The sequence below is a fragment of the Nymphaea colorata genome, chromosome 10 (genome assembly GCF_008831285.2).
Source record: "Nymphaea colorata isolate Beijing-Zhang1983 chromosome 10, ASM883128v2, whole genome shotgun sequence".
In the NCBI taxonomy this organism is placed as follows: Eukaryota; Viridiplantae; Streptophyta; class Magnoliopsida; order Nymphaeales; family Nymphaeaceae; genus Nymphaea; species Nymphaea colorata.
In genome coordinates, this window is record NC_045147.1 from 16,323,594 (window position 1) to 16,336,096 (window position 12,503).

The following is a 12,503-nucleotide window of genomic DNA, read 5'->3' on the forward strand; positions in this document are numbered from 1 at the left end:
TCAAGTATTCAATACAAATTGATGAAATAGCCAAGATTTGAATAAACACCAAACAAAGACCAAACATATTTTTCTGAAAGATGGATCTCCTATTAGTAAAACATCATAAACAGGCTAGCGTTTCCATTTATCGGACATTTAAGAAAAAGAACAGCTACTTAACCAAACTAACTCAATTTAATAGACATAAAGAAGTACCATTGTCATGCAGGAAAATTGTTTCACTTTTTACATCTTCTGCTTTAGTAATCTGAGAAACAAAACCTCACATACGGGAAACTTTTACTCAAGTCCACTGCACGAAAAGATCAGACTACCAACACAAACGAATTTATTAATTACGTTAAGGATGCCCATGGAAACGAGAAATCACATGAGCGAGCCAAAAACACAGTTCATGAAGCTGACATTATTTACTCTAAATGCTTTCCTTCAGCAATGCTGCAAATGTAGAAAAAAGCACCATGGAAATAGACGCTAACAAGAGAAGCCAATGGACCAAGAGCCGAAGACTCAGATTACAGCAGCAGACATCAAAAGTGATGAAACCAACAGACTCGGTCAAAATTGCCCAACAGAATTCACATCATATGCTTTATCAATCCAAAGCATGAATTCACAACCTAATAAAGGAAAATCCCCACCATAAATTTGTCAGCTTGATTCTTTGCACTAACTCAATACTTGAAGACGTCGAAGCACTTGGTGAAACCCAAACAGTTAGCATGTCTTTAAGATGATAAAATATGCAAGGCATACGAGAGGCGGAGCCAGAAATATTTTTCCATGGGGTACTAAAATATTATTACAAAAGTAAGAGCTTGCTGTAGTCCATAAAAAAAAACCATAATTATTAACTAAATGATAGAGAACAAGACTACAAGAGATGGCAATATCAAGCAGGTTTGATCTAGTTGAGGGCAAGCTAGTTTTGGACTGCGCTCATTAGCTTGTTCCAGCATAAGGTCGTTCACTATACACCCCTATCTTAGGAATTCATCCTCCAAAAGTTAACAGAATGAAGTATAGAAAAGACACTAGTCTTTCCTATGAGCAACTAAACATTAGTATCAAAACTTCAAAATTTCAACGCTGCTTTTACAGATAAACAAACAGATCAAGGCTGCATATAATATTTCTTAATTTTAGAGGGTTTTCTGCAAACTTTATGAACAAAAGGGGAAAAACTACTCTAGTACCCCAGCCAGCTTATTCTTAATTTAGGGATAAGAAGGCAAAATCACATGGCTGCATTTACTGATTAAAAATTTAAAACCCCATGTACAATAAAGTACAATGAAGTGATAAACTGCAAATATGATCATCTCCCATATCTCCGATACAAAAGACACAAGCTAACCCACTTTTCTGCAAAAGGTTTTTCACTCATAACACCCAAGAAAGAAAACAAGAACATAACATACTTAAATTATGGAAAACCGAAAGTTAGAAGGTTTGATAATCTTTTTTTCTTTTCCTAAATCATAATTCAAGATTCTGTAAGATGTACCCAACAAAAATAACTATGAAAGAAATTGGTTATCTGAAAACTAAAGAAGTGAAAAAGAGAAACAAGAACAAGAAAACAACCACTGCCACAATACGGTGAGATGAAACTTTGCAAGAAAAGAAAAAAAATTTAAAAACTAAATAATGAATCAAATGAACCTGCACAGTGCACACACAAAAAAACACGACATACAACATAGCAATATGAAGTCGTTTATCTTATCTAGAACTAGAAGCCCAAATGGCCACATACCTAAACTACACAGCACAACAATTGAGCAAAGCAAATCCCTAAATGCTACACACCACACAACAAATCCCTAGATGCCACAGCAATTGAGCAAGTCCCTAATTCTTAAATCAAAAGCAGGAAAAAAAAAAGACAATCAAAGAAGAGAGACTCAGTGACTCACCGCGTGGTTCAGTCACCGGTGAAGGCTTGGAGCAGCAGGTGGGGGGGTTACCACCTCCAGAGAAGCATCAGGCGTCAGCGGCGTCACCCACTGACAGGGCCACGGGTGACACTGTGACAGGCCTGAGGCTGAGGGAGGGAGAAAAAAGAGAGAGAGGCATCAGTCAAGAAAATGGGAATGAAAACGATGGGAAAAGTGGCATCGTTACAGAGAGGGAGGGAGAAACTTAGAAAGGGTCACCCACCTATGCAGTGCTGAATCTGCTGATACTGTTTTCTGACCTGAGGAGGTGGTCGTCTGACGCCAGCAGAAGGTGACTGTGACCGGAACCGGCGAGCCGGCGAGGACACCAAAGAGGCGAGGGTTTCCAGCCTTTCTAGTTTTCACAAATTGTTCTCAACACAAATTTTATTTTTGTTTTGCAGAGGAAGAGCGAAGAGCAAAAGAGGAGTTGCAGGGCAGCAACCCACGTCTCGTAGGGCAGTCCCATACAACTGGACCTGGATCCAACCCAGGTCCAGTGACTCTCTAGCCACTGAAGAAGGGGGGGGGGGGGGCTCCGTGGGGCATACACGTATGCCCCAAGGAGCCCACACGTGCCTCCGCTCCTGGCATACAAAGTTACAAACAGGCTATGCTCACTAGCTGCTCCTTCCATCTATAAATGACTTACAAAAACCGGAGATGTACACCCCCTCATTGTGTCTACTGACAATCTGAGATAATAAGGTTCTTCTGGAATAAGACTATTTTTCCATCATAAGGAAAGAAAATCATCCCTAGAATGGCACAGCATGATTCCCACAAATAACTTCTTGCATCTTTAACCCCCTACACATTCATCGGATTCAAATTCACCTTTTCATTCTTGTGAAATCACTTTCTGAAACTGCAAAATCATGTAAGAACTGTCATGTTCCATGAGCAATTCCACTGTAAACAAAGGGAGTCCGACTCACAATCTCAGTTGTGAATTATCACTCTCACATGCATTGGGTTCTCATGAAAATCTGATCGCATCAATAGGCCCAGAAAACTAGACTTCCCTGCAGGCATTCAGTAAATCTGTAAATTAGCTCTCCCTGCTACACAGAACTGTTCATTTACAGTAAACATACACTCTCTTGAAGGCAGAGTCTCTCTGCTTGAAAGAAATTACTCATTCAGGTAATGAAAAGTGAAAACACATGGTGGGCTCATCTTCCCCTATAAGACGCTTTCAGTTACCCTAATACGGTTCCCCATCAACAGGTACGGAAGTACTTCCCAGAAGCACAGGCACGTAGTGAACTGCATACACGCCTGTAGATGAGTCCTGGAAGTTCCATTCATAACTATTTTGGGACATCACAATCTAAGCTACTAGGGAAATGCATACGCTATTATCAGACAAAGGTAAGATTGTCATAAATATTCTTTTCCAATCAAACGTTTCAGACATGTCCACACATTCTTGACATTCTCAAACTCAAAAATAAGAAAATAATTTACTCTAAAACTAAAAACATTTAATCAAGGGTCCACCAGAAAATATAAAGCCCAGAGACATCCATGCTGTAGTCAATTCATTTTGATCATTCTCTTCACAGTTTTGTCTTACAACTTTTACCCAAAATGTTGCAGATCAAGTGACAAGTAGAACACAGAGCAAACTCTAACAAACCTAGGCATAGAACTTATTACCTAGAAAGCTTATAAGTGCACCACCACAGCAGAGTTGGGTATGTATATGGTCTGAAGTTACATCTATAGATACATCATGAGCTAGGAGTTACATATTCTGGCAGACTAAGTGACAGTGGGGCGGAACAAATAACACATACAAATTAGCTAAATTTAGGACAATGACCATATATATATATAAAGACTATAGTCTTATTAAGACAAAAGCCAAGGTAACTAAAATTTCACCATTTAAACACACCAAGAAAATCCCAGAACTATATTTACTGTTCATATTGGATATTTCCATTCTTCTTAACAAGACAAAGTTACTAAAAGTCTAAAACACAAAAGCCAAAGCATAAAATAACAAGAATCGTCTCTATATTATGTTAAAAATGCAAACTTTCAAATTTATCAGGTACAAATTGAATAAATTCGTAGAGAAACAAACATGGAACAAATTAATGTAGTTGTACAGAAAAAAAGTGACAATTTGGTCCTTATGCTGAACCTAACATCATTTAGCAGTCATTTGTTTCATACCCATGTAAGGTAGGAAACAAAAGCTATGTCCAAAAAAACAGGTTAGGCGCACATAGTATATGAAGAAAATGTGTATATTGCTCACAAAAAATACATTGCACCTCCCACTTAGAGAAGTTATTTGTCCATAGAGGTTCAGTTCACAGGAAAAAAAAAAGGTCATCTCACGTGAGAGGTGAAAAACAAACATTCCCTTTGAAGATCCAAGCCACAACGGAGATCAAAAGAGTACACCCAATCTAGCTGGTTAAGTAACTAAAAATGGTTTTGTATAAATGCAAATCTAAAACAAGTTTCACATTAAATGACGAGGAATCAATGGGGAAAAAGAGGAGAAAATAATATTGAGTGCTCTATCATCAAAAGATGAGCTACCCACAATCACATCTGAAAGAATAGACTTCAACAAGTAATTCCAAACAAAAATGGGTGCTGGAAAGCTGAAAATAAAAATATTTTAACCAATAAAAGAATTCACAAGGGCTCATGCATGTGCAAGAGAGAGAGGGAGAACGCAGAATTCAAAAGTTTGGACAATAAAAATTCATCTGGTACAATACTGTGGCAAAACAAGAAAACTAATCCTCCAAACTCCACTTGGTAGTCAAAGATGATTTGGAAGGTACTGAATACAGATGAAAAGAAGTACTCAATACAGATTAAAGAAATATGTGCTTGATTTGCAGGTTCACAACCAAACAAATCGAATGAACTGTCTTCAAGATTTAGATCCTCAAAGAGCCTCAACATCACCTGACTCAAGCCTGCTACAAATCTGCACTGGAGCCCATGAAAATACAAAAGAGAAGAGAAGAAGATGAAGACCAAAAATTATCCAACAAGAAACCTTTAAACCAGTAATGCTAATGGAATAAATGGAATCAAAGAAATAGTAACTTAAATGTGCACAAATGAAATTGAAATAAAGAATCAACAAGAACTAAATCACTAAATCCAAAAAATATAGAAGTCAGTAAATATATATTTATGTGTGTATAAATAAATGCATACTGTTAGGTATGCTCAAAATGCAAAATGTCTCTCATGTTTGAGTAAAAATTATGAATCATACTATGCAGAAAAGTGAGTTGCAAATGAAATGAACAGATAAACTAAAGAAAAACAAAGAAGGGTGACTAGGTATTCATATTCTTTATATATCTGCCACATAAAAATCTTACAAGGAAAAATTAGAAGACACCTTCCTTTTTGAATAATAAAATAGTCTTGATCAATGTAAGTAGATGTGAGTATGGAAGGTACAACACATTAATTTCAAAGCGTGAGGACACAAGGTAGGGCCAGGTATGATACGTTCACAAGCATAGTACTTAGTACATGTGCAGTAAGGGTGTGTGTGTGTTTGTAAACCAGCTACAAAGTTTCCTTTTCTGTCCAACTCAGAAGATTTCAGAAACCAAAAAAAAAAAAGGTACATGTGTGCACACAAATAGACATTAAAAAAATGACATTTAACTATATAGAAACCAGGTTCGTCGAAAAAAACTATAGTGAAACCAGTCCTGATTGGACCTATTTGAGCTTAGGTATGCTATACGTATTACATAGTATAAAAGCTATGCCTGTATGTACCCATGTCAACAAGGTATGCACCCAAAGTCACATCAACATTTGAAGGAAATAAGATCAAATAAAGGAAAAGAAAGTAAATTTGATTGTGACATTTAAAGTTATGCAGTATAAGGCATCAGCATCACAGTCTTAAGTGGAACTGTGGAATATGTTACTTGCATCACCAAAAGCCTGGGAAAATCCAGTTACGAGGAGACAAAGGCACGGTATGGAACAGTATTTTGGATGCATATAATTATCCAAAAGGAGTTATCAATCAATTAGAATGAATGTTTGTATAACATTATACTTCTTAAACCATAAGAAATAAAACGAACTATCTCTGTGATCTTAGAGAAGACATGTTGAAGGGGTTGTTTCGAAGATGTCTTATGCATTATCACAAGCATTTTCGGCCATATTTTTATGAAGTTCTAAATTTTACACCAATATTTTGAAGCCGCGAGATCCAAGCATTTTTTGGAAGCTGGAAAAAAAATTCAATCATGTCTCAGATATTATGAATAACCTGAAATTTGAATGAACTACTAGTTCCAAACAATATCTCCGAGTGAAATTAGTCCCTCTCCAAAGGACGTAGGGAACCAAGTACTGGAAGCAATAATGTGCACAACTAGCTTCCTCCTCTTTCCTTCATGTCCAAATTCCAAATGGAAAATCCACGCAACTAATAGCAGAATCAATCAAGAATGGGGAACACGGAATGCAGCAACAAGCAGGAAAAGTCAAGAAAGGAGAAGAATGCATGCAACAAGTAGCACAAACCTCAATTAGAATTGATCCACACCAACAATAAGATGAACACCTAGCACAAACAATCAAGAAGCCTCATTTGTGCAGAAAACAAGAACAATAACTAGCACAAGCAAACAAAAGAAAACCAACCATATAGCTAAGAGAGTACCGGGACGTACCTAAAGCGAAGTGTATGAAGGTAATCCTCCCAAACTGCTTCCACCAACTTGCGCCCTCACCGATGACTGTCCCAGCTGTCCGCTTTGAATTCCCTGCATGCCGTATGCACCAAGAACAGATGAACTCAGCCCGCTCAACCCGGGCTGCTGCTGCTGGGCACCATAACCAGCCAACCCCTGTCCGTAACCCGGTCCCGCCAAACCCGTCCCGCCTGCTGTCAGAAAGGACCCGGCCATTCCCACCTGGGGCACCATTGACGCCATCGGCAGAGCGCCCGGAAAGACAGCTCCAGCTGCATGTGTCAATGCAAGATCACCATGACTGATCATGGCTGGCACCACTCCGGCACCCACGGCGGGTACGTGAACGAGAGTAGCTGCGCCTGGCACCAGAGGAGCTGCCATAATCGGCTTCCCACCGGCCTTCGGGTACTCAGCAGCCTTTCGGACGTGCAACTGATGCCCTTCAAACATCTTATACGGCTCCTGCAACGCCTTCTTGGCACCGTCGACAGCCTTGTACAGAAAGAGGGCGAAGCCGCGGGACTTGCCCGTCGCCGTATCGAACCCGCCAGGGCCCGACTCGAGATCGCCGAACCGAGCGAACATAGCGCGCAGCTTCTCTGGCGACGCATCGGCGGGAACGTTGCTGACGTAGATCTTGCGAGCGGCGACGTCTGAGGAGTGGCTGGTGGCGACGGGCCCGACGGAGGCGAGCTGACAGGTGGCGAAGCGATTCTTTATCCGCTTCTGGGGCTCCTTGAGGGCTTTGACAGCGCCCTTGCGGTGGCGGAATAGGACGAATCCGTAGCCCTTGGAGCGGCCGGTGGCGCGGTCGAGCACAACGTTGCAGTCCTCCAGGTCGCCGTATTTCTTGAAGACGGAGAGCAGGGCATCTCGATCGGCATCCCAGCCCAGGCCGTAGACGAAGATCTTGCGGTGGGCGACGTCCTTGTCGGCGGTACGCTTGATATCTGCGAGGAACGCGTCATCTTCGGCGGCCGCCTCGCAGACGAGCTCGATGAGCTGCTCTTTGCTGAAGGCCTCAAGTAGCTTCTGAACGGAGTCCGGGCCAGGGTCTTGCTGGGCCTCCTCCTCACCCTGGTGGCTGTTCGCTTCCTCCGCCGCTGCCTTCTTCTGCAACTTCCGCTTCTTCCCCATCCCTCCTTCTCCGCCTCCTGATTCTTCCGCTTCTTTCTCCTGTTAGGGTTTTCCCTTCCCTTCGTTCCCCTTATTTTCCCTTTCCCCCCTGAGAGAGACAGAGAGGAGAGATGGAGAGACTCGAAGATATTACGGTCTTGTTCTATATGTGCACCTGCTTGTTATGGCAAAGGAAATCTGACGCATGAAAAGTTTCGGAAATTTTAGATTCTCTTTTCCACCTGACTTAACCGTGTTCTTTCATATGACGATTGCTCGCGTTAGTAGAATCACGGGTTCAAATCTCATTGGTGGCAAACTGGTTCAAGTTTTCAACTAATTATTTAATACATTTTAAAAAATTATGTTATTGATATTGTTACTCTAAAGTAAAATTTTCGCGTTCAAACGGATTGCAGTTGTAATTTTGATTTGATTATGTATGTATTAATCCATAATTGAATATAAACCAAAAAAAAAAAAAAGAGAGAGAAAATGAGCCCATGTCAAAATAAAGGGACATATTTCAGTGGATGAAATACTAGTAAACCTCATATTTCCCGATCATTTTTCTCACATGAATCAAACACCAAAGTTCTGTTTTCGAACATACCTTAATAAGGGTTTCACCACTCTTTCTTAGGAACAGACTGCTAACAAACCTGAGGAGTCTCTCCATTTCACACATTGTGGAACATTATCCTTAGGGATGTCAATATATCCTATTTGAATCAGATATCTGACCGAATTGATCGAAAAAATCGAATATGAAAAAAATTAATATCCGATTAAGAAATCAGATTTAATAAATGGCATCCGATCGGATTCGGATATACATAAATATTCGATTGCATTTGGGTATGGATCCAGATTGGTTTCATTTTTAGACAAATATCATGTATCTAATGATATTAAATTTTGAAACTTGGCAAAATCTAATTCAAAATTCGGATTCTGATTCAGATATAAATATAAAAATCAGACTCAGATTCGGATATGACTTTTTTTATTCAAATTCAAATCTAAATTCGAATCCGAATATGTGAATATGCGAAAAAACATATATGATTAAGGATATATCTTATCTGAGTCTCATCCGTTGACATCCTTAATTATCCTTCCTCAAAGCAAAGATTGACTCTTCACCTCTTCCATTGTAATAGGTGTGTTAAGAGTCACCGCAGTAGCAGAACAACATATAGGCTGGTGTGGGCAGTTGCCTCCCCAACCAGCCTTAAGGTTTTTTATTCTTATATGGATGTCTTGCTATCATTTGCTTATCTTTTATGTACATGGTGCCCCTTAAAAATAAGAATTTCTAAAATTGTGCCCTTTAGCTAAAAAGCTCAAGCTCTGCCACTGAGTCACTGTGACTTTGTGAAAAGGCATGGCTTATGTAGACTTGCAACACAGTCATCTAAATCACCATCTTAATTGAAAAGGTATCCAGAATAGGAGCATGTGGTTTCTTCAATCCAGTCATTTCAACCTCATCTTCTTCAACCAAGCTGATCATCTTAATCGAAAAGGTTTCAAAAATAAGATGATGTGGTTCTTGGGTACTACTTATATCAGTCATTTCAGTCTCATCTCCATGAACTTCGCTGCCCAATCAACTGTTAAGACAGATTGAAGTCGTCATTTGTAAACTCTTGTTCAACTTGAGTTTTCCATTTGCAAGAGCAAAGCCAGTTGTTCACATGACACTGTTCAGGGCCAACAAGTTCTTGATTTAACTTCTTTTGTTGTTGATTCAGTTCTTGTAGCATTGGTTTTGTTGACTAGTTCGAGGCCTCCCTAGTTTTGTAATAATTCATCTTAAGGATGGAAATTTTGACTCGGAATGCCTTTTGAAACTTGCCTTGGTTGTAATCAGACACAGTTTCGAACTTAACTTTGATTGATTCTCCTGAAGTTCAAGCCTGCATTGAATTCAAGGGCTTTCCTCTGCGGCCTTCGTCTTGACAATCTAAACTTTGACATTGAAACTAAAGCATGGGGAGCTATTTCTATAACAGTACTGTTTCATTCCTGCTCAATTTGTGGAGGTATGGTTTTCTGAGGATTCCATTGGATTAGCGGCCTCTAAGTAAGCAGTCTTCTCTCCCATTCAAGGCCATTTCAGTGGCTGCTTGAACAGATTTTCACTTCATCCTTGACAAGGGACATCTTGTGTTTTGGTCATCAAAAGATGCCAAATTTTTTATGTAGACTGGTTCTGCTAAGAAGAGACCATTTTCAACAAATTGCTCCTGCCCAACAAAGCATTTTATAAGAAGAATGTCTCTTCTTTTCACACCATCTAAATCATGTAACTTTGGATATTCTTAATTAAGAAAACTTTAGTAATAACGTAACCTTTTTAGCTGTTTGATAGCTCCATTAGATGGTTATATATATATATAGACACAAACACACACACACACACATATATATATATATAAGTTGATGATCACTCTAGCTATCTAGAGTTACTCAACCATCTAAGTAGAACCATCCATATGAAGCAGATGGATGGTTGAGAGAAAAACAATGAAAAAAAAAATGTAAATTATATATATTATAAGTGGATGATCACTCTAGCTATCTAGAGTTAAACCATCTAATTAGAGTCTTTCATATGAAGCAGAAGGATGGTTGAGAGAAAAACAATGAGAAAAAAATGTAAACTCTATATATAAGTAAGTGATCACTCTAGCTATCTGGAGTTACTCAATCATCTAATTAGAGTCATCCATATGAAGCATATAGATGGTTGAGAGAAAAACAATGAGAAGAAAATATAAACTACTACTATATAATGAAAATGTTCATCACGTTTTTCTCCTTCTTTTTCTTAATCATCCATCATGTTAAAGCAAACTGCCTTTATTAGATGTCTAGGTGACTCTAGCACGCGTGCACACACACACACACACACATATATATATATATATTCATTCAAAGAGAAGCCTGGATAGGGATGGGTCTGACAAAAGTCCATTTTCCACCGACAAGGCAAATTAGGTGAAGCCTTTGTTCACAACCAACCAATAGCAGATTACTGCTTCAATTTTTCTTATATTTAAGTAAAGCATAGAGATCCCTTTCTCTGCCAGCGCATGGTGACTATATCTCTTGATATATACATCTTAGGGATTGGTTCCTCTTACGCATTCCAATTGGCTGTTGAAACTTCTCTGTCAAATGGCCCCTACCCTTCGAGAATGACAATGGTTTTGTGAAATTTTAAAAAATTTCACTTGTTGTATATAGGTATTTAAAAAAATGATATTTCGGTCCTAATCAAAATTTAAAATTTAGAAACTTTAATCAGCCCGTCTCATGAAAAATTTTTTGCTCCGCCCTTGATGATAGGTATACCGTCGACTGACCATGTTACCTCTTTTACATGTGGTCGAAATGCAGAATTATATGCAAGTTTAACAAACTAAGTATGAAGCTTGATTTGGCTCACAACAAGCTTGTTACATCACAAAGAGTATTCGAAGCATTCATGTTATTTGGCAAAGAAAGAAACAGATACAGTAAAGAGCGAGCAGTATGGAGCTGGAACTGGTATATAGTGCTGAACAGATGTGGCATACGCTTCTGTTGTACTGCGAATTCCTGAATTGAGTTCACCTCTCAGTTTACTCCGTGTATCTTTTCTGATTTTATTCAAGTGAGCTACTTAATTTGCTTTCGACTTATTTTCTTCGAGCAAATTCAGCTTGGCTTGGACTACAGCAACCACCCCCAATCTGTTATTCACGTCTAAATTAAACCTGATCATGCTCTTTTGGTTTGTTCTTGCTTACATGTCTTAATCATATCTCAAAATCGACAATTAAACCAGCAATCCATATCTTAATTGTCTGCTTGGCAGATCGGGCAATATCACAAAAAGATATGGACTCCCATATATATATATATCTATATATATATATATATATATATATATATATATATATATAGAGAGAGAGAGAGAGAGAGAGAGAAAGAGAGAGAGATTGGTCAAAACTTCCTAAATTCTTGTTAAAAAATATTTAAAACGAAAAATGAACATCCTAATATGCTTATAAATAATAATCTAACGTAAAATATGTCTTCATTCAAGTTGTTTAATTTTATGAAAATGTTGTTTTTTTCTATTATTAAATTTTTTGATGTTACAAAAGCTCTTTATGTTTCTGACTACTATAAAAACATTATTAAACACACACAAAATGATTAACTTAATAAATGTTTCATGTCAAAGCATTCTTAAGATCATACCTATACATTTAAATTGTTAAAAAAAGAACATTTAACAACCAAGTGGAAAGGTGAACCCTTGGACATGCAAAATGATTGCAAATTAGATCAAGATTGATCTTATATTCGAGAGGACTTCTTCCCCAGTTAGGAAATGCCAATCTCAATGGTTTTCCTTCTCGTTGTCGTTGTCGTCATCGTCATTATCATCATCATCATCAAAAGGAAAAGAAGAAGTTGAAAAAAGAAAATTAGAAAGGCCAATAATTGGTTTGCGTCACATCGATCAAAAACCTGCCACAAGGAAACCCACGAAGCATGCATTGGTCCTAGTAGCGAAGCCAGAATTTTGTTCTGGCGAGGGCACTCATTCAATACCTTTAATTTCTTTGGGGCATTTTAATGTATAACAATCAAATATATCAAAACATTAATGTATATATATTAAACTAATTTTGTTAGGCTGGTGTGGGCAACTGCCCACACCAGC

The 12,503-nt window shown here is 38.4% G+C and overlaps 1 protein-coding gene across 9 annotated transcripts; it reads right to left on the minus strand.

Annotated features, from left to right (window-relative positions):
- Window positions 1-158: 158 nt before the first annotated feature.
- LOC116262012 (UBP1-associated protein 2B-like) lies at window positions 159-7,914 on the minus strand. Of its 9 annotated transcripts, XR_007574399.1 has the most exons (4): window positions 6,638-7,914; window positions 6,489-6,528; window positions 2,167-2,968; window positions 630-2,050 (listed from the first exon to the last, which is right to left on the minus strand). XR_007574399.1 is itself a non-coding variant. In XM_031641000.2 (3 exons), the coding sequence occupies exon 1, from the start codon at window positions 7,796-7,798 to the stop codon at window positions 6,638-6,640; it is 1,161 nt and encodes a 386-aa protein (XP_031496860.1). In that variant the 5' UTR covers window positions 7,799-7,914; the 3' UTR covers window positions 159-623; window positions 6,489-6,528. The 9 variants fall into 9 exon arrangements, 8 of the variants coding, with proteins under 8 accessions (XP_031496860.1, XP_031496861.1, XP_049935875.1 ...); XM_031641000.2 differs by lacking the exons at window positions 630-2,050; window positions 2,167-2,968 and adding an exon at window positions 159-623; XM_050079918.1 differs by having other exon boundaries at window positions 630-2,968.
- Between the last annotated feature and the right edge of the window lie 4,589 nt (window positions 7,915-12,503).